Source organism: Myotis nattereri (assembly GCF_964212035.1).
Source record: "Myotis nattereri genome assembly, chromosome: 1".
Taxonomy (NCBI): Eukaryota; Metazoa; Chordata; class Mammalia; order Chiroptera; family Vespertilionidae; genus Myotis; species Myotis nattereri.
In genome coordinates, this window is record NC_138075.1 from 61,692,237 (window position 1) to 61,714,508 (window position 22,272).

General features: G+C 42.3%; 1 protein-coding gene across 4 annotated transcripts; it reads right to left on the bottom strand.

Annotated features, from left to right (window-relative positions):
• Window positions 1-2,919: 2,919 nt before the first annotated feature.
• Window positions 2,920-17,414, bottom strand: SEMA6D (semaphorin 6D). 4 transcript variants are annotated; one of them, XM_081091690.1, is made up of 18 exons: window positions 17,252-17,414; window positions 16,753-16,864; window positions 16,139-16,199; window positions 15,956-16,018; window positions 15,746-15,847; window positions 15,420-15,510; window positions 14,864-14,983; window positions 14,083-14,171; window positions 13,190-13,407; window positions 12,947-13,078; window positions 12,487-12,642; window positions 12,222-12,395; window positions 11,074-11,214; window positions 10,900-10,977; window positions 10,409-10,470; window positions 9,960-10,016; window positions 8,325-8,480; window positions 2,920-6,612 (listed from the first exon to the last, which is right to left on the bottom strand). In XM_081091690.1, exons 1-18 carry the CDS (start codon window positions 17,358-17,360, stop codon window positions 5,324-5,326), a joined length of 3,210 nt encoding a protein of 1,069 aa, XP_080947816.1. In that variant the 5' UTR covers window positions 17,361-17,414; the 3' UTR covers window positions 2,920-5,323. The 4 variants fall into 4 exon arrangements, with proteins under 4 accessions (XP_080947816.1, XP_080947815.1, XP_080947813.1 ...); XM_081091689.1 differs by having other exon boundaries at window positions 8,313-8,480; window positions 17,252-17,399; XM_081091687.1 differs by lacking the exon at window positions 8,325-8,480.
• Window positions 17,415-22,272: the final 4,858 nt, after the last annotated feature.

A 22,272-nucleotide genomic window follows, 5' to 3' on the forward strand; every position in this document is an offset into this window, starting at 1 on the left:
AGTAGCTCAGTGGCTCTCGCTACATTCCAAGTGCTCAGAGCCATCCATGCTAGTGGCTACCATAATGAACAGTCCAGGAAGAGCACATTTCCACCAGCACAGACGGTCCCACTGGACAGGGCTGGTCGACCCTGACAAGCTTCCCTCTTCTGCCCACTCTAACAATCTTTACAGTAGCATCAGCTAGTCCATCTCACACACGTGAAGAACAGTTACGAGGAATAGTGCATAGGAACAAGTGTCATGTTTTCATACTTTCTTTCACTCAAACCCATCATGAGAGGGCAAGGGGAACCAAACTGCATGTTACAGAGACATTGATCAACCAGTAATCAATACCTAATTTTTAAAAATATCAAATCATTTCCTGGCTGGTGTGGCTCAGTTGGTTGAGTGTCATCCCATGCACTGAAAGGTTGCCAGTTGGATTCAAGGTCATGGCACATTCCTGGGTTGTGGGCTCGATTTCCTGATAGGGGGTGTGCAGGAGGCAGATGATTCATGTTTCTCTTTCATGTTAATGTTTCTCTCTCTCCCTCTCCCTCTTTCTTTAAAAACCAATAAAAAATTTAAAAACCAGAGAATCATATCATGGGACAGTGTCCAAAATATTCTATTTTCCTTTATGTGTGAATTTCAGTTGATTCATGGTCTGCATATTCAGGAATTGACCACTCTCCCCCAATCCCCTCACTCCCATTCCCCTGTGAATTAAAGGCTGGTTTTATTATAGGTCCAATTCTTCCTTGTTTACAGTATCACATCTAGTAGATAAAGAATGCAACTTGGGCAGAGATTTGTTTTGCATGTTATATATGCAGGAAAGGGTAAACATCACGTATAGACGGAAGCTTAATGGCTTAAAGTGCATTGTTTATCATGCCTTATTTTATTACAAATTTCACATATATCTCATATCTAACAGGAACAGACCTCACACTCCCATAAAAAGCCCACAAACCAAGCTATTGAAAGAATAATATTTAAGCATAGCATTCATAAAATAGGTAATAGAATTATAGAGTTGGCAGGTTACATAAAACTGTCAGAGATATGAATGTCGAACCATCTCTTTTCAAAAATGAGAAAACTGAAGTCGAGAGAGGTATAGTGCCACAAAGTTGCTTGATAAGTGATGGAGTCAGGATTAGAACCCAGCTCTCAGACCTGGACCCAGGGCTTATTTTGACACCTTGTTCTTTGCCCTCCTCTGACAAGGAGGATGAAGATGAGCTGGGAAGGGCGGGGAAAAGGATTGGTCCTTCTGGCACCTGGCCAGAACCTTGGCCATCGGGACACTGCCTTATATGGGAGACTCCCTTTCTTCTTCGCCTGCACCAGCATCTCCAGTGTTCCATTTGGCTTCAAAATTGCCACCCCCAGAGTAACCTAAATGCCTGGTCAATGGGATTTCTGAACCTAGAGGACAGGTGGTCTGTCCTGGTTAATTAATGGGCGCCTCTACAATGTCTTCCTTATGAAAACTCCTTCTTTCAATGACACCTTGAAGAATTATAGTTGTAGGGGTCTGTAAATCTCCTGAGAAGTGACATTCTGCTCAGTCTGTAGCATTCATTAAATTATCAAAGATGTCCACAGTGGAAAAAAGTTAAGTCTGTCTATCAAGGGCGAAGAGAAAGAAAAATCAAAGAACCCAGGAAAACTGGTATAATGGCCACAAGGTGCAATAAACACCGATTCAATAGAAATAGAGAATGTAAATGAAAGAGATTGTAATGTTCAGGAAGCCCAGAAAGAAACAGGATGAAGATAAGTTTCCCTTGTCTCTTTCTTCATTCATTTGTTTAAATTCTAAGAATTACAAATGGGCACCTGCAGGTTGGTGAGAAGGGAGGCCCTCCCCTCCCTTCCCCGGCACTGCAGCGGGTACAAGCTGACTTCCTGCAATGGGGCAGGGCTCCCAATGCCAGTCGGCTCCATGACTAGTGGCGCTGTCTTGCTGCCTACACAGCTGTAGTGGTGGTAGCTGTTAAAAGGGGGCAAATCGGCCCTCCAGTAACCGAGGTACTTGCCCTTGTAAGGATTCCTGCACTCTTCCTCATATATCTAAACTAGGATGTGCCACAAGAAGAATGAAAAAGGACCCCTGACACCACCAACTCGCATGGAAATGCAGCACCCTCATTAGATGACATCCTGTGAGAACCAGGACCAAGACAGGAAGGCGGCAACTTCTGCTTCTGCAGAGATGCGGCTGGGGCTCTGGGAAAAAATGTGGCCATGGAGGAGGCACAGGTGGGCTGTAGCGAGGAGCAGCAGCTGGACCCATGAGAAGTCGCTGCAAACAAACACTCTTAGGGTCTCTCCCAGGAGGGAAGTGACACCCTCAACATTCACCAGAGCCAATGACAGCAGTCAGCAACTCATTCCATGCTAAGGCAAGAACTAGATGGAATCATAGCTATACCTTCCATTTCAATATTTGGGGAAGATATCGAAGAATATGTTCTATTCAGTTAAAACAATAGAATTGAGAAATGCCATGTATCAAGTAGCAGGAAATGTTCACAGGAATCTGTGATACCAGTTATATAATTTTGGACTTAAAATGACATTGAAAAATGTGGGAATAGAAATCATGAATTTTAAAAATGCCTGTTGAACCAGATATGAGGACAAGTGAGCCACTAGTATGTTTGCCCTATAGCTTCTGACTATTGATGAAACACAGTTCATCTGGTTTCTAAAATCGTTTCTCAGTGTTTCAGGAGTCTACCCATCGGTATCAGCCTTCTAAAAAGAGAATGCTGGTGTAACCCTGACTGGGTAGCAAACATTCCAGATAAGAATATTTTGGTAGATTTAAAAAAAAAGAAACTTTCACTGGTGTTGACTCAAAACTGTTTTGAAAATATGATGTTAAACCTCTCCAATATCAAAAGGCAGGAAATAATGATTTATATATTTTATTTTGACTTTACATGCGGTGTTAAAAACCCAAAGTACATATTATTTACACATCCACAATACAAGTTTACAAGATATCTATACATGTTAAAGTACTCTATAAAACAGTATAGAGCCACTTCACTTTAGGGTTACTTTTTATGCCGTAACATTAAAAAAGATACAATCTGTGTTTACCTTTGCACAAATGGATAAAGCATTTAAAAATTAAATTAACAGGATAGAGACTAGATTTAATGTTAGAAATCTCAACATAAATACTGAAAGAACTCACATTACAAACGACAAGGCAGCACAATGTTACAACATGTTACCGGGAATCACACAGTTCCCGCTCCATTTTCCGCACGCCAGGATTAATATTGGTAAGGTGAACGCAAACACGCTTGTCGGCGGTGGACTGAGTAGTGTTTATCGTTGGTTGGTTTAATTTATTATTAATCTGTAATATTTTAGTTGCAAAGATGAAGTGTATCAAGAACAGAAGTTTTAGCTTTTGAGCTTCCAGAGATCTCAGGGAACTGTGTTCTGTATAAAACAATATTCTCAAAGGAAAAGCGTAACTGTATCAGTATTCTACATCTTGTATAAAAATGCTCTGGTCTTCTGACCCATCCTCCCCCAGGAAATGTGTATCATCAGCATTATCACAAGGAATCAGCTGAACTTACTTGTCTGACTTGCTCAGGAGCATTCCTCTGCCTTGTGACTATCTAGGTTGGGGTCAATAAACCACCATGTCACTTGCAGCATCGTCACTGAAACAGCCATTGGATTGCCCATCAACAACTGTACGTGGCTTCTGCAAAGCTACGAATCAATGACTCTATGGTCTCCGCAGGTGTCCCAGGACCCAGGAAACCTCATTTGACTTCACAGTGTCACTGTTTCATCCTTAGCAAAGCAGGAGTGGAATGTTTATCATGGAAAGGACATAATGCTGCCATTGGGGTGGACTGCTTAATGGTTCTAGGTTGTTTATTTGATTTTTTTTAAAAGTCTCTTCAGGTGCTGGTTGAAAAACATTTACAACTGGCACTCAGTAAATGATGTGCTATACTGAAAACACTTGACAGATTTTAGTACTTGTATCATTCTCATGAATAAGGCACAAAATGCACAGATTCAGGTAAACCACATGTAATATTTACAGTATATTGTCATTACCTGCATGACTTAGGAGGAAATTCTCACACAACACAACATAGACAACGTGATTGCACCACTGTTAGGTTTTCATAGACTGTCTGTTAAGCCAATTACAATTCTTTTCACATTTCCCTCTATTGTCTTTTTTTTTTTTTTCAATTTTAAATCTTGGGGGTAGGAGGAGTTAAAGGAAGAGAAATTTTAATACATGGGAAAAACCAAATACAATCAAACTAAAACCTTATTAGTGTGTCAAAGGTTAAATAGAGTGACTCAGTCTCGGATTCACAGTGGACAGGTAAGTTTTACTACTGAATACTGTTGGATAAATCAAGGATACCTCTTAACATCTCTATCTCCTTAAGCTGGCAAGACTGTAATAGAAGTTTTAATGAATAGCAGCAGAAAATTACTTAGAACTCTTACATTCTGGCATTGGGTACCACGTAAGTCAATCATAGTGATGGTCAAATCAGCCTTCATTTTATTTATTTCTAAAAGCCGATCCCAATGGACTGCTGTGGGAAGTAGTTATTGTCTCTTGTTCAGTCATGCTCAATGTAAACAACTCCATAGCACAAAAAGATGCAATGGGCACCTAACCACATCCTAGTGGGTACAGGATGCACCCACACGCACACACGCACCCACGCGCACACACGCACACGTACACACACACACACAGTTCATTGGTGGCATGAAAAAAAAATGCCCCACATGAAAAAAAATGCTACAGTTTGGGTCAAAGACTGAATATTTAGCAAATTGTTTGGTAATCTACAAGTTTGTTTCTTTGAGACATTACCATTGTTTTTGACATTTGTGCAAGAGGCAAGGTGAATGCATACATATTAAAATGTTCACATTGAATGGGAAGACCACCCATAATAATGGCAGTCTAAGTTGAACCCATTTTCAAGTATTTGCTCACAGATTCTTCTGCACACTGTACCAGCTCTTTACCCCGGGAAGGTAGCCCCTCAGAGCTGGAGCTATACTTCTCTTCAGCTTCAAACAAAAGAAATGGAATGGCCAGCACCTTCCTTTGTTTCCAGGCAAGTACACAGAAGCCTCGCTGCAGTAGCTACATGTGGCAAGTTCCGATGTTGCCAAAGTGGGAGAGTTTCTTTGGCCACTTGGCTCTCTTAAAAGACAAGTGAGTCTCTTATCTTAAGGTACCCTTACAACATCATCCTCGCAACAACGTGGACAGCAAAAAGCCACACGGGGACAGCACACTGGGGGCCTAGTAAGTGTATTTGTTCAGTGGTCTGACAGAGGTGGTTTGAGGAGCAAATGAAGGCTTTGGTGGCACGTCAGGTTTTAAGGACGGTGTCCTCTTTAGCCCCGTCCTAGGAAGGGTGCCATTACTGGTGTAGCTGCTCTGTCTGGAGAGGGAAGGTTGCAGGTGAACACTCACTGGTGTGCCCTGAATGTAGTCCACCTTCGCCCCTGTGGGTGTGGGCATGTACCCACCACGGTTCATGCTAGACTGTCTCGATAACAAAACACCATTGGGTGAGTTTAAGTTTTTAGGCATGGCAGATATAGAGTGCCTCTGGGAGGAGTTTTTGTGGTAACCTCTTTGTCTTTCCAGAGAGGTCATGGGGACGCCAGGAGTGGTGGGGACATCCACTCGCTTGGTTGGGCTATTTCTAGGGAGAGTTGAAGGAGGAGAGTAGAGCGATGCCTCCCGGTTAGGGACCTTGGGAGGGACCTCAGACATAGGTCCCACGGGATCCAGCATTAGGGTCTGGTGGGCCATCTGGATGTCTCCCATGATGGCTTTAGGGTTACTATTTGGATCATTCAGATGCTTCAGGAGATCATTGAGGGTATTCCTGGAATCCACAGAACGCCGGTGATCTCTTTTACTGGAGGACTTCGTAAGAGGGTGGTCAATGTGTTGAAGCTTCTTTTCAGCTTTGTGAGCATTGGAGTTTGAGAAGGACGTGTTGTAGTCGTGGGTAGCGTTAGGAAGAACAATGGCACTGGGGATATGCCCGTGACTTAGTGGGGAGTGGGGTGGAGGACTAGAAGGAAAAAACTGGGGGGTTTCTTTCCTTGAAGCTCCATGGCCATGGGCCTTGTCTGAGTGGCTCTTCATGGCCTGCAGGGTCTTCTGGTGCAGCACAGGCGTGGACTCGGGCGTGGGGAGTGCAGCCAGCTCAGGGGGTTGGCCTCGATGGTCCATGACCATGGTTTTAGTATCTCCGGTGGGCGGCAGCTCTTTCCGACTGGTCAGCAGGTTACTATATAATTTGGGAGAATCAATATTCTGCTGATATTCCTTGACGGGGCTGTCAAAGAGACCATTCAGTTTGGCAAAACTTCCGCTGGAGTCTGTGCACGACTGGGCAGACTCTGCATCTTTGTGGATCTTCCGGTTTTTCCGAACGAACATATCACGATAGCAGTACACAGCCACCCCTGCAATGAACGCACCCAAAACAAAAGCGGCAAAGACACAGGTGATGAGGACATTCATGTGGACCATCTGGTTGGACTCTCCAGACTGAACTTCCCATCGGACACCTGCAACAGACACAGGGAGAGAGTCTCGGTGAGGTGCTCTGGAAACAATACCTGCCAGCAACGGCTTCCACTGAGCCAGCGCTGGCTGCATGGTCTCTATGCTTAGCTTGGAGGGTGAGGTAGACTCCGAAATTCCATATATTTTTTTTTCTTTAATTACAATGGGATCCCCAGAGACACCTGATTGCTGCAAATGCCAGGATAACTCTAATCTCCCATTGATCTGTATTCTCTGTCTTCTTTCCCCCACCTCCTCTTAAACAGTTGTTATAAAACAGAAATTTTAAGCGTTCCTACCTAAAAATTAGAATTATAAAGTGTACATTTTCTAAATAACCTGTTTTAAACTCACAAAATGTTTTATCTCATGGTTTTCTCCTAATTCATAAATCTGGATTAAAAGGCAGCTGCTAGAATTAAGGACATGCATGAATTGGCATAAATATATATTATGCTAACATAATTATGCTACCTTAACTGGAATAAAAACCCATAGCTTGTTCACAAACTAAAAGCATCTGCTTGGTCATTGTTAGCTACAAAGACAGACATTTGTGTTTCCTTTGATTTTTTTTTTCCATTCCATTTTGGGGCGAAGCACTCTTGGACTGCCTGCTATGAAAGAAATCTAAACAGTCTCAGGAAATATACTTTGCATTTGTTAAGTAATATGATTCAAATATCTTGAGATATTTAGAAATCTTTAAGTTAGACTAGAAGAAGAGTAAATTAGTTTTAATTATTGGGATTTTTAATGCAACCACAGACATCTAACAGTCAACCAAAGAAATGTTAGTTTAAGAGGTATCCAAGTCTGTTACATGCTATAAACACAGCTATCCCAGAATAAGGGAAGTCAGAGTGATTCTGAAGGCTTGGTGGCTTTAGGTTAGTACCAAGACCTTGGAATGTTAGTCATTTTTAATCATGTCCAGGGTTATGAGATTGAGTGGCATTTTGAGAGACAAAGAATAAAGGTAGAAATGGTACTACTGAAGAAAACAAAGCAGAAAGAATGATGGTAAAATTGTGTACAGTGAAAATATATAAAACCAAAATAAACAGGTATAAATCATAAATGACAATGTACGGTCATAGAAACTGATTAGAAACCTGATTCCAAAGATGAGTAAGCGCTAAAGAATTGATTTTTCTTTTTTCTGGAGAAATATATCTCATTAGCCTGCTCCATAGGCAGCTATGTTACAACTGCTTCTATGATGGGCTGTTGTGTTTTACTGCTTGTAGCATTCAAGCAATTTAGCGCCTCACATGTCCTTTTCATAATGCATTTTGAACGGTAGCTAAACAAAAGAGTGGGACTGATTCTTAGGTAAAAATATCTGATATCTGGGTATTTGCAATTAATGAGTTTTGGTTTTTGATGTGGCTGAATGACCCTGGAAATTCTCTGATATCTAGAAGTCTCCAGCATCTTCAGACAGAAATCAACAGATTAGGTTGTCTGCGTGGCCGTTTCACCACCCTTTCTTTAACAGCTTTCCACCTCTTTCATCTTTTAAGGAATGCACTCCAACGTATCCACAGAAAACGGAAGTGACTGCGGCCAGCGGAGGCGGCGGTGACACAGGCAGCAGCCCCTCTGGCTCTCCTCTGGAGAGCCCTAAGTCCTAGACTCCAGAGCTACTAGGAATCAGGTTTCCACTCAGTGAGCGATGAGTCTCCTGGGGAGGCCTTACCCTTTGGGATACCTGATAAAGGATCAGTAAAATCAGAAGTGTGTGGGTCATCTTGAACTACAAATTTCCGGGAGCTCGTCAGTTTAGGTCTCCAGGTATCAACCACTTTGCGTGTGATTTGTGGGGTACTTGCTACTGTGGTAACAGAAGATGAAGATACCTCCATGTCTGTGGTGGCAAACAGATTTTTTTTTATTAACGTGGGAAGTGTCAGCAGATTTTTCCGACTGACCTGTGGCATTTTTAAGTACAGTTGAGGTCAATTTTAGGAGGAAACCAGTTCTAGGATTTTATCGAAACACATCCACCAAGACTACACCAAATCCTGTTCTTGCAAGGGAAAACTAAAAACTAAAAATGAACAATAAAGCTAAATTAAGCAGATTTCAAAATTAAACATCCTCAAACGCTCCTATGGAAGCCCCTGGGGTGATGAATGACACTCAAGGGAAAGGTAATACCAATCACGAAGATTAATTGCTACTTTTCTCATCCTTTGGTGAGATAACATCATTTCATTTCTTTTTGTGTATATTTTTCAAGCACTTGCACAGATGGTTGGAGACTGTCTGTCTGTCCTTCACTGGCGAGCCTACGTGTAGCTTCATCAGAAAGCACCCGGGCAGGTCCCTGTAAACACTGGATGTGGGACCTGATGAAGCAGCTCTGCCTACATTGCTCTGCAGATTATTCACTGCACCGAGGGGGCTCGCTGTCCACCGGAAGGCACTGGGGCAGGGATGAACCTTGCCCGTGAATTCCAAAATGCCCAGGGAGTTTCTTCCAAAGAGTTAGCAGCAACTCATGCAAAAGAAACAGCATTTACAAGCTGAATGAGGATGTTCTGATGCATAAGATCTGCCCTCCCTTCCCCTCCCCCTTTCCCAAGGAATGAAACTGCTGGCGAGTTTTAGAAGCAGCAATAGCATTGGGAGCGACTTAATCTCTTAGCCTGTCTATTACAGATTCCCACCAAGTAGATTTTCCCTCACAGATGTAAGCATATGATTTTAGGTTCAGAGTCCAGAGATCCCAATTCAGGCTGGAGTGATGATCACAGATGTGTGATGCAAAAACAGACACAGAGAGAGGGGCGTGGGGAGCCCACTGAGCACCTCCATCCATCGGAAACCAGCTTCATTCAACCGGAAGCCTTTTTCGTACCATTGAGACCACAACATTCAATGTTTCCCAGGATTACCGCAAACCATTCAAAAAAGATCTCTAAAATGTATAAATACACATTTTGGGGAAATGTGTATTTGTTTACTAGGTCTGAGGAAAGGTGAGGAGAGAAGGGGGAAAGTAATGACATTCTGCCATCCATTCTCTAGATGGCCAGAGGCAACATTCACAATGCACAGGTGAGAAGAAAGCTTGGTGGCCGCGTGCAGCTGGAATGCAGTCTATGTGAACCCATTTGATTTTCCTTAGAGGATGTGCCTTGGCCAATGATGGACTGTTCACATGCTCCACAGGGTGAAGTACTGAGTCAGAAAAAGTCTTTTGGCACCATCAGTGGGGTTATGAGTCAAAGCACAAAAATGAAGGGCTGCCAAACTGCGCAAAAGGAGGGGAGAAGGGGCTGAAAATGCCGAACTGAAGGAAAGAAAAGGTTGTTAATTCAAAAAAATTAAAAAAACTAACCAGATGTTGGACCGCCAAATATTTTGTAATCTGGTGTAGTTGAAGTAGGCAAAATTTCTAAAAGAATTAAAGGAACAAGTAATCAGTAAAAAAGTAACCAAAAGAAAGCAAAAATTTATGAATTCCAATTAACTAAAAAAGTCGAAAGGAAAGGCTACAAATGAAAAGATTAACCTACTGGTTAGACTACCTTTCTCTAGATTTCCTACAAAATTGTAAATGGTAAAGAAAAAAGGAAAAAAAAGTAAAATTCTCTAAGGAAAAAAAAAAAAAAAGTAAGATGCTTCTCTAATGTATCCCCATGACCAAACAGCTCAGCTTTTGCGAAGTTTAAGTTAAATGCTAGGTGGTATGTGTCCTGAATCATTAAAAGGCTGGTTGTAAAATAATGTTCACGTGCAAATGTGGTCAAAAAGAAGGGCCGGAGGGCAAGCGCGATTCAGTCTTACCATCGCAGTCCCCGAGGTGGGCCGTGTTGCCGTATTCCGTGTCCTGTTCGTATCCTCCAGCGCTGTGGTGATGGGAAACAAAGGAGTCTTTGGTTAACAGCCTTCACAGGAACACAAGTGACAATCAGAGCAGAACCAAGAACATACCTCTATTAGTAGTAGGAATGGGCAGAAAGGGGAAAAAATGGACATTTCAGCAGAGCTGGCTAACTGGAGTATTTCTGTTAAACATTTGGTAACTGGAATGGTTAGGAGAGCAGAAGAGAACTGCCTATTTCCCTTAGGTATTACGCTGTCTATAATCTCCCTTTCCTCTCACAGCTCCAGATTTTCCTTTTTTTAAAAAAAAAAATACTCTCCCCTAAAAACAAAAACAGGGGGGAAGGGAGAGTAGTGTTTTTGGAAGTTTTCTAAAATTTCTAGCTTTGCAGACCCTGGGGAAGATCGGAGCAGGTGTGGAGCTCTTGGCTAATGTGGCAAAGTATACTTACAGCATCCCTGGGGCGACTCTACCACAGGTCCCCTGGCTTAACCAGCCACAGTAGGGGTCTCGAGATGCAATACAAGACCTGCACAAAACCAAACAGAATGAAACTTGGATTTTCTTGTCATCAAAGGTCTTAATGCGGCACGACCCCAGGGAAAGAACAGAAACATCAGCTTACTTTTTACAGGATCCATAACGCTCGCAGCGACTGAGGGGCATGCGGATTACGCAGCTGGAGAATGCCACGTACAAAGTGTGGTGATCTTTATCCAGCTGTAATGAGATGACCTTTCTGTCCTCCTCGTTCTCAGGATTACACCTGTCGTGTGGGATACGTTTTGAAGCCATACGTTTAGTAAGTCAAAAGCTACATGAACTATGCAGAACAAGTGAGGTTTGATTTTTAAAAAAAATATATTTTATTGTTTTTTTACAGAGAGGAAGGGAGAGGGATAGAGAGTTAGAAACATTGATGAGAGAGAAACATTGATCAGCTGCCTCCTGCACACCCCCTATTGGGGATGTGCCCACAACCAAGGTACATGCCCTTGACCGGAATCGAACCTGGGACCCTTCAATCTGTAGGCCGATGCTCTATCCACTAAGCCAAACCGGTCAGGGCAGAGGTTTGATTTTTGCAATTACTGAGAGCTGGGGAGATCGTAAGGAATATTCTAGGTAGCAAATCAAGCAAGTACATAGTTTGGGAAATAATAATCCTGTGATTCATCTTCTAGTGCTATACATGTTTGTTTTTAAGATTGCCTTCCCGTTCTGATGATTGAAGGGAATTATATTTGTGAAGACCATGTTGGACTGTAGAGGAAAAAAAAGATAATGTTTTAATGTCATTAAATCTTCCTGTGCTAGATGTTTCCCCTTAGTCTCTTTTGTTCCATTTCTCTCATCTATTTCTTGACTGTTTTAATGGTCTAAATAATCTTGTCTATCAGTGGTTGGAAGAATTACATTCTGTTTGTGCCTGTGTATGTGTGTGTGCTTGCCACTGTCTGCTGCGTGTAGCATCCTGAAATTGATCTACCAGGTAGGATGGGTGGTGCTGAAATGCTCTCATCTTCCACAAGTGAAATACAAGGGCTGGATTATTTTTAAACTCATCAACTGCCCACCTCCAAGCTCCAGTGGACTCAGGAAGAAAACAAAGCCAGGATTTATTTCAGTGAGAGAGAAAAAAAACAACAAAACCCAAAACACTAATATGCCAAACCACTGCTAATTCAGAGGGCTGGAAGGAAATGACTAGATGAAATAAAGTCCGGAAATTTTTGAGCAGTGCTGAAGAGTATTCTCGTAAAATATACCTACTTTGCATGGTTGTATGCTTCAATCTCTTCCAGTAATACGCTGTCATTCAGAGAGAAAGAACTGGTCTTTGCCAAAATTTTAAGTACCACGCCAGCTTCTGAGCCAACAAAGATGACAGTGTAGTTCTGGTGGGGTCCGGCGGAATGGTCCACGGCGATGGCTGTCAGCCTGTACCTGCGGGAGGAGGTGAGTCAGGTCAGAGGAAGACGCCAACAGGAAGGACAGGTGTGAGTGGCAGGGGCCGCCATGTCTGCAATAGCCTTACCTGATCCGAGTCTTTGTGAACCAGGGCTCCTCTGCAATGGGTGGGACGGCAGAGTCCATCAGGGGGTGGGATTTGATGAACAGCAGGGTCTCATCCGGGAAACCGATAGAGGTTTCATAATCTTCAGCAAGGCCATGCTTTGCACAACAGCCAGGCCTGCAAGGAAAACAGTGTGTGTTTCCCCCGCATCATCAATGGTATCTAAGGAATAAGTGTCCATTCTGAAAGAAGAGGTCAAGAGAAAAAGAAGAGAGAGCGGCACCCAGAGAGCAATGCTATTTCCCCGACTCAGTGGGTTCTCCACCTGCTCACAGGACTGTGGGACTGACTCCTGTGTAGTCCTGCACAGCGACCCCTCCCAGCGTGGGAAGCTGGCCCAGCTGCTCAGTGAAGACGAATGCTTCCAGTGGCCAGATGGTTTTGTTAAAGACAAAAATCCCTTTCCACCCTTTTTCTTTACCTTGGCGTTGGTACTTTGTCTTCGGGGACTGCTGTCCAAACAGAATCTGGAGTTTTCTGTTCTTTAAATCGTCCTTTGAATACTTTCTCAATGTCATCCATGCTAAATGCACAGACAGCAGACCCAGGAATACTGAAAAAGGGGAAAACCATCAGAAAAACCGTCAGGCCACAAACGGGCCTATTCGTGGGTCCCGCCAGCAAGGACAGAAGGTCTTTTGAGTTGCCAGGGATGTGATCTCACCTGTTGAGCTGTGTGGTGAACACCCCGACCACCGTGGGGATGCCATTGATTTGCATTATATTTGTAATAGACTGCAGGACATCAAAGTAGAAAAACGAATCCCCGGGGACGGAGCAGTTAAGCCGAGCCTTCAGAAACGAAGTCCAGTGTTTCTCCAGGACCCGCTGGGAGCCACCCATGTCGTTCTTACAAATGCGGGCCACACGGGAATAGACAGCCTGCCCGAGGGACAAAGCAGAGGAAGGGGAGGGGAATGAAAACCAAAGCTGCTATGCATGGGAGGGACAAGAAAAGCTAAAGATGTATCTGGTTCAGAAGAATCTAGCAGTCTTCTCTCTAGGGAGCAGTAGACTAGGGGTGTAAGCTAGATTCCCCTGTGAGAAAAGGGGCCATTAACCTGTTCTGCCAAAAAAGCTCCCTTAGAAGTGAGCCCCTGACCTGGCTGAATGGAAACCACTCCCGCACTCTGTCTCCCACTTCGCTTCTCACGTTGCTAATGAAGTGCCCTCCTGAAGCCTGGCCCAGAACGGGGGGCAATACTTTAAACTCATATGGGCTTTTCCCGAAGCACCCAAAATTAAACAAGGGCCTCTGCTTCCCATCCTGCCTCTGACACAGGGAAGCACTGAACTATCAATGGATGGCTAAAGAGTTAACGAAGCATCCACAGCGCAAGGGTGCCTGCAGAGCCAGGAAACATGAAGTCTTCTCAAGGCCCGAGGCTGCTGTTCCCACCCAAGCCATTGCTCGGCAATTATTCTCATGATCAGCTGCCCATCTCTCTTCACTTGGCCCTAAACATAGTGAGAAAAACATGCAAAGGCCCCATCTCTACCAACGTGGGCTCAATTCCATGCACAAGTCCACCATACAAGTCAAGCGCATATACTTGCCTTGCCTAAGTTATTATGTTCCACAGCAATCTCTCGAAAGAAGAAATAGACATAGTTTCCATATTCTATGGCATGAAGAAAGTGTGGTTCTGTAAGAAAATGAGAAACAAACTGGTTCTTAAAAGGTAATTCAATTAGTGTCTGACCCTGACTGCTAGGCATGACTGACAGATGTCACGTAGCTACATTCACGCCAATGGGAACTCGGACACGCCAACGAATTTGAGGAGCCCCGACATGGGTGAGCTGAAGCTCCAGGGGACACGGAGTCTTTAATGTCAGCTAATGGACTGTAAAAAGCCTACCGGGAACTGAACCATGGCAAAGGTCTTTGTTTCAACAGATTTATTCATTAACCTATTTAACTAGGGAAGAAAACCTCTCATGTTGAGAATTAAAAAATCTTGATTTCTAGACTCCAAAGAACAGAATGACTCTGCAGATATGACCTAATCGACTCTCACTGTTGTTACCTTCCAGGATAAGTAGATGAGCGTGGGCAAGGAGTATCATGCACGTGGTAAGTTTGGCAAATTGGCACACTGAAATGGGATTTCTTTTTTAAGTCACCTAAGATAAAATCCTGGATGAGTCTAATTTCTTGCCTTGGCTATGGGTCTCTTCATTCCTTGTCAATGCTGTTATTCACAACCAAAGGAACTCATCCTTGCTCTAAATAATATAAAGTCATGCATAGAATTTCCTGATGACCAGAGCTCCTGTTCCCACTCAGCCATCCCACTCCCCTTGGCGGTCCCACAGCACTGCTCTTCAAAGTTACCTTTTATCCATTTGGAATCATATTTTATTGTGCGAAGGGCAGATCCATCGCCCATGCTTCGGTAAATAACAGCATCACTGGCCAAGAAGTCAGCCACCGTGGCAGAATATAGCTTCCCATCTGAAACCAAAGTCATAATTTGAGGAAAATAACCACAATTACCCTGTAGTGTGTTGCCCTATGTAGTGTGGTATACTCTTTGGAGCGCTTGCATCTGTTATCCCCATATACAAACATAAAGCTAAACATCATGCTCATAAGCAACCTTGGCCCATAGTATTACCTAATTTTACAGATGAGGAATCTAAGCATCAAAAAGTCAAACAACTTATTCAGGGTCACTGGCCTAGTTAGCAACAGAACCAAGTGTCAGAATACCATATTATAATATGCCTACTTTTAATTATTTTTTGGAAAAAATTCTCATAGTTTTTAGATTTTGAAACACCAATTCCAAGGTCGCTATCCTAGTTATGAGCTCTTTTTCTTCCGTTAAATTCCTTCTGCACCTTCAATGTCATTAATCATTTATATTCATTATGCTAAAGAACCTTACCAGCAAAAAGGGCAACATTGGTTTGTTTGGCATCAAATGGGCATCTTGCCAGGCCACTAATGTCTTCCCCATCATACTCTAAGGTATTCAACTACAAAAGAAAAATAAATAGTTGGTGTCAAACCTGTTCAATGTACCCGTTTGAAGGCAATACTGCTTTATTTGTACTGAAATTCTATTTGAAGAATTCTGTCTTTATTCTTCCATAGCATTAGCCATAAAACAAATTACTAGGTTATAGCAGAAAGGATTCAACTTTGACAGCATACTAGTGAAGAAAGGAAAATTGGTGAAAAAAAGCACAACATATAATAAAATATACTTACCCTATAGAATCTACAAATGGGATTAAACGCGTTGGTACCACATACAAAAACCATCTCATCGTTTCTTGGAACAAATACTTTGATAAAGTTGTGGCATTCATCCTATAGAAAGTAGCAATTACATTAATATTAGACATTCCGTACTCTGACATTATGGGATCAAGACCACAGAAAGACACAACAGAGCAGGCACTTGTCTGCTTTACTTACTTTATGTTTGCCTTTCATAGCACAGTTCTCTCGATCCTGTTGCTTTGACCGCCATGTCAGTTTCTGCAATTAACCAAGCAAAACCAAAGCTCAGTTTTGAAGTATGAAAATTCTGGGAGGGGAGGGGGACATTATCCAAGTTCTGAGGGAATGCAAGTAAATTTGCCAACGACACTAGCTTACCTTGCTCGGTATTACTTCTGTTTTGGGGATTTCATTTAAGTTTACTGTATAAACTTGATCCCTGTTGGAAACAAGGCAGTAAGTCATAGCATGTGAATGCATAAAAATGTTAAGCTGCTTCTTATTTTATTTTTACAGATCTGCCTTTATTGTGTTTTGGAGATCATTTGGATTTTCTCTGTTTCCAGCAAAGTCAACAAAGGGTACTTTTTCATTAGTGGGAAGCTTTTATATATCACTGTGGTTAGGGAGCAAAGAAAGCTCTTCTCCTCAGGCGTGGGTCAAACTGCTACTAGCATTAGCATAGACATACTTCTAATATTTGCTCGAATAATTCCAAGTTAAAAAAGAATAAAGAAAGATCCCCCCTGCTGCTTTAGGAATAAAGAGCGATGTATGATTTCTTGATGTCAGTAATAAAACAGCAGCGCTGAAGGTTGCTGCTCTGTGTTTTGTTCCTGGCACACAGCACTGGCTTTTCTCTGTGAATATTTTTGGCCACTTGCAATTTTTGATCACAATCACATATTAGTTTTTCATGAACTAGACACATTAATGCAAGCACCACGAGAGAAAAGAATTTTAATCTAATAAACCAACGAGAGGAAAATTACCTGCCAGCAATATAAAGTGTGTCTCGAATTTTCAACATCAGCTGAAAGTCCAGCCGGTGCTGCGATTCATTGCCTGAAGGGCGTCCTCTAAAAACCGGATATTGCCTTGAATCTGCAAGTAAAAATGGGCTAAACCATCAGTCAGGATTACGGAGCTAAAGAATCAATAGACAGCATTGATTAGCTGTATATACTAGTTGTAGAAGGGTTTTAACTAAATTCCTCTCTTCGGGTCTTGAATATAAATGAATCAAAGCCGGTAAATGTCAGCAAATGGTCTTTTTCTTTTAACAGAAAATACATAACCTGTATATGGGCTGTTATAGAAAAGCACCCAACAAAACTGTCCCATTTTTCCGAACACAACTGTGGATAAATTAATAGGCAAAACATGTTTAAGGCATATAAAATCTCTTTCTAAAAGCGAATAACACTTAGAAAAATCAAAACCAAAAAAGCTTCCTTCCTAGAAAAGGAGAACGTTCTGTAGATTACTTACAGTGATAGTCAACAATATTAAGGGGCTCATCATCCTCAGGAAAGCTGACTGCCCTCAGCTGGGAGATCATCAGGAGCAGCATGTAGGCACAAAGCAGGAAGAACCTCATGGTGGGCCAAGGTCAAGTCAGAGCAGCCCCTCCTCAGAAATCCCACTTAACTACCTAGAAAACAGGAAGAGTTTGGAAAGACCTCTATGCTGGGATGAACCTGTTTTCTTATTTGTAATCAGCTCAGTTTTCACCACCAGCTCTCTCCAATGCCCTCCTCCCACCAGGAGCCCTGGCCGCGGTGAAGGAGATATCTCTGAAAACACAGGCAAAAGATGGCAGCATGCCAGGCCTGATTACAGCATCTGGTGAGCACATGGAAGTTTTAGGTACATTTGCAAGAGTTTTTGAGGTAACTATGTATGGCATCACAGCAAAATCCCCGGAACCACCAATAGACATGCTGGCTGCTGACTTGGCAAGGAGATGGGCAATGTTGGGATTAGAATTTTAATTAAACTCCAATCTGCTTCCCTGACCCCAGCCCTGAAATACATCCAGTACAGCTTGCCTCTGCCCCTCGTTGGATGCACAGGCTGCTTCCCAAAGAGCTGGAGAGCTGATGTTCCTGTCCCCTCATCTGATCGCTGCTTAAGGCATTGCCAAATTCCCAGCATTGTTCAAGCCTTAGCCCAAAATTCCCAAGTAGAACAGTTCCTCAAGCTTCGTAACACCAGCAAGAAGCAATGGCATGAATGACCTTGAATCAGGGTGAAAGAGTACGAAAAGAAATTAAATGATTTCTCGATCAATCAATCAAGCAAAGCAGGGCAGGGATGAAACAGCACAGCTGCCGCCAGACCACGGGGGATGTCTACATATTTACATAAAACCATTTGGACACAAACCAATACACTCAGTGCGTCTGTCCTCTAAGCTTTATTGAACTTCAGAACCATAGGGGGCCTTGGGGACCAGCTAGTCCAACCTCCTCATTTTTCAGATGAGAAAACTCAGGGCTGGGAAAATGAAGGGGCGCGCGGAAGTTCATGGAGCTGTTTAGGAAATGAGTCCAGTCCGGTCCAGACGCACATCACCTGAGTCCCCTCTAGGCTCTTTTCATCAAATGAGATGATGGGTGTTTTCTTCACTATAGCATTACAAAACATCTTTTGGGGATAATCAATGCATTTGTTATTTTTATTGAAGTGGTGCTCACAGGTGTATGCGTATGTTAAGTGTTATCAAAATGTACATTTGCATATGTGTAATATATTGTATGTCACTATCTCAACTACAATTATAGCATAGTATAATATTAGATGTCAATTTTTAAAAATCTTTAAATGGTATCCATTTATTAAAAATATAAATTAGGGCCCTGCTGGGCCAACAGGATGGGTATTTTTTTTTTTTTATATTTTCATATATATATTTAAAGTTAAGAAAAATAAAACTAATTCAAGCCATGCCCTGTGCAAAAAAAGAAAAAGAAAAAAAAGGGGGGGGGGAATTTAAAGTGAGACCTCTGTCTGCTGTTCTCAACTTCAGTATCACAGTCAGCTTGTTACTTTTATTTTGGAAGATGTAAAAGTTTCTTTCAATCATTCACAAGGTAAGTGTAGCCACTTATAAAAACAGAATGACAGGGACAGACTAGGAAATGAAAGTCAGAGGTGAAAGGGTAGAGCCAGAAAGAAATGTTCAAAAAATAAATTTAACAAGGTGACTGTTCCAGAAGGGAGCTGTGAAAAGGACATGGTGGACCAAAGTCTGTTAGTCAAGTAATGATTCAACTTTTAAATTATTCTCTTGTTCTTTTTGTTGGGTGTTTTGTTTGTTCAAGTCTAAGATTTAGAAACGCTGACCCTCTGTTAACAAGAGCCAACAGGAAATATAGGATCCCTTCCCTCCCCGGCCTGCCTCCGCTGAAGCCGCCACCATCGCCTCCTTGGCTGGATGCTGGCAGAGTCCTCCATGTATGTGGACTCAGGATGACAGGGCAGCCTCCTTCTGTGGTTGTTGGGCTAGGATGGGTATTTTTGTGAAACTGTAAATGCTTCACTTTGCAATAATAATACTCCTTCCTTGACCAAAGCTGTCACTTACAACTACTGTACCAAACTGTAAAACATTAAGACTTATCTTCAGTTTCATATATCCAAGAACTTTAGGGGAGAGGATGCGAATCACTTCAAATTCTGGGGGAGTCCAAACACTCAACCAGGTATTTACTATGCCTCTTTTATCATCTTAATGTCCAACACACTGATGCACATGTATGCTATGCTATGCTTTCAATATTTATCTTTCCCTAAAGTCAAAAGCCAAGTCTATGTGAATTTTAGAATCCTACTTCTACACAAAAAGAGAAAAATATTGCAATACAATTTTTCTTAATGAATAATTAATCCAACAGTAAGTTAGCAGGATCTGGGCAGCATCATTTTGTACTCAGTTGAAAGAGTGTGGGCTTTGCTGGCATTCTGACTTGTTGGAACTCCATCACTTACTAGCTGATTGACACAGGAAAGGTTCTTTAATCTCTTTGAGCATTAGCTTCCTTATCTCTAATGTGTGGATAATACCACCTTCTCCATAGAATAAAAAAGAACTAAATGCCGGGTGTAAACAGATTCTGAGCAGTTAGTCCTTCTAATCCATTTAAAAAATATATATATATTTTTTTATTTACTTCAGAGAGGAAGGGAGAGGAAGAGAGAGATAGAAACATCAATGATGAGAAAGAATCATTGATTGGCAGCCTCCTGCATGCCACACACTGGGGATTGAGCCTACAACCTGGGCATGTTCCCTGACCTGGATGGAACCATGACCTCCTGGTTCATAGGACAATGCTCAACCACTGAGCCATGCCAGCTGGGTCTTCTTACCATATTTTACTGGACACCATGCATATGACCAGGATGATCCTAAGAGTCCGAGAAGGGTCTGGGAAAAGGATATTAAAGCTGTTTGGCCATTTCTCCCCTCCTCCCCCAAATAAATAGTTATTTTAAAATACTAAAGGGTTATTTTTAGAATAAATTTTACAATTTGAGCCCTTATCAAACCTGGAAAGGCAAGTAAAAAATACAAACCAACAATCCTATCATCTCAACCCAACAACAATGCTGACTTGGTTCTAGGCTTCTTGCCACATGCACCTATTTTCAATCACCGCAAGATGACCTCTTTCAACCTACCACTTCTCCTGAAGCAGCGTCTATCCATCTGGCTTTTCCAGAGTGTCTTGCCATTTATAAAGACCCCAGAGAGTTGAAGCAGTATAAAAATACAAAAGTGTTGCCCTAAGAACCAAATTCGGTTATGACATTAATCCCAAGCTTCATTCTCTGTCTGAAGTCAAATCACTGGATGTTTTTTGCAGGGTATTGGGGAAAATTAAGAAACAGCAACCACTCCTGAAGAAACTTAAAAATAACTGTGTAAAGACAAGAAGACAGTTCTGTGAATCTTTCTTCACCAGGACTGGTAACTGAATGGCTCACTTCACGTAAGCAGAGCCTCGAGGCCCCAGACAGCCAGGCAGCGAGTGGCCTCACCTGGAGCAGTGTTTGTCACAGCTTGATTCCAGCATTGACATTGAGGGTGGACTCACTGCTGACTCATTGGCAAGTGCCAAGCTGCAGGCTGAGTCCCATTTCCTATAACTCATTCATGTGACACGCAGAAAGCAATTTCTCCTCAGACTCCGCCCCCCACCAATCTCATCCTCCAAAAATAAAGCCCCATCACTAATTGCTTCCTTTTCCTGCAAAAAAGCTTCACTTTTTAAAAAGAATTAGTTTTAGACTTGCCATAGAAATTATAAGTGGAAGTATTTAATGTAAAATGTATATCAAAGTAAGGTTGATTTCGGGGAGGAAAGGATCTGGAAATACCTGAAAAAGAGGTCCCAGGAAGGAGATTTATTGCATGCAAACCCTCTCAGACGACAGAGTTCTTACCTTATTTAAGGAAATATCTCAGAATTCTAGGGCTCAGTAAACTCATGAAACTATGCTATGTTGAAAGAGGGCCAGTTGAGACAGGACAAAATGTTGGAAAAGGTCATAGACCTTGAGATTAGAATAATCCAAGTTTAAACTTACTTGTGCCATTTACTTCCCAGCTCTGGGACTTTGTTTAAGTACACTTAACCTCTTTAAGCTTCAGTTTCCTTAAGTGTGAAGTAGAAATAATTATTTTTTCTACCTTATAGGCTCTTCCAAGGATTAAATGATATAATCCTATATAATAAAAGCCTAATATGCAAATCGACCAAAAGGCGGAACAATCAGTTGCTATGACACGCACTGCCCACCAGGGGGAAGACACTCAACACAGGAGCTTCCCCCAGCCTGCAGGCCCCAGGCCAGCCAAAGTGGGTGCCTGCAGCTCCCCCGCCATTGCCCTGTCGGTCACCCTGCAGAGGGAGGTGACCTGTGGCAGAAGCAGGGGGCGAGGCTGTCGAGCAGGTGGCACCAGGCTGGCCAAGGTGGGTGCTAGTGGGGGCCCCCTGATCACCCCACCGTCACCCCACAGATCAGTCCTGATCACCGGCCAGGCCTAAGGAACCCATGCACAAATTTTGTGCACTGGGCCTCTAAATATATATATATATATATATATATATATATATATATATATATATATATATATCTCTAACATAGAACCTGGTCCACAGTAAATCTCTAGTAAATTTTTATGAATATTATCATGACTATTATTTTTATATTTTACTGGGAAAAAATGCAAATTCACTGGGGGAGAAATGTTTACTCTTGCATCTTGTACAACTATTTGCAAAACTGTTTACATATGTCATCATAACAATGCTAGGGGTGTTCCAGGAGGATTAAGGTACAGCTTCCTAGATGTAGATGCCTCCAAGGAGGAGGAGGGAATAACATAATAACACCAAATATGTTATTCCTTTCATTCAGAGAACAGTGAAACTTCAGTATATTTTGTAATTTTTGTTATTATATGAGCTTCTCCATACAATCCCGATGTTAAAGCCACTTTA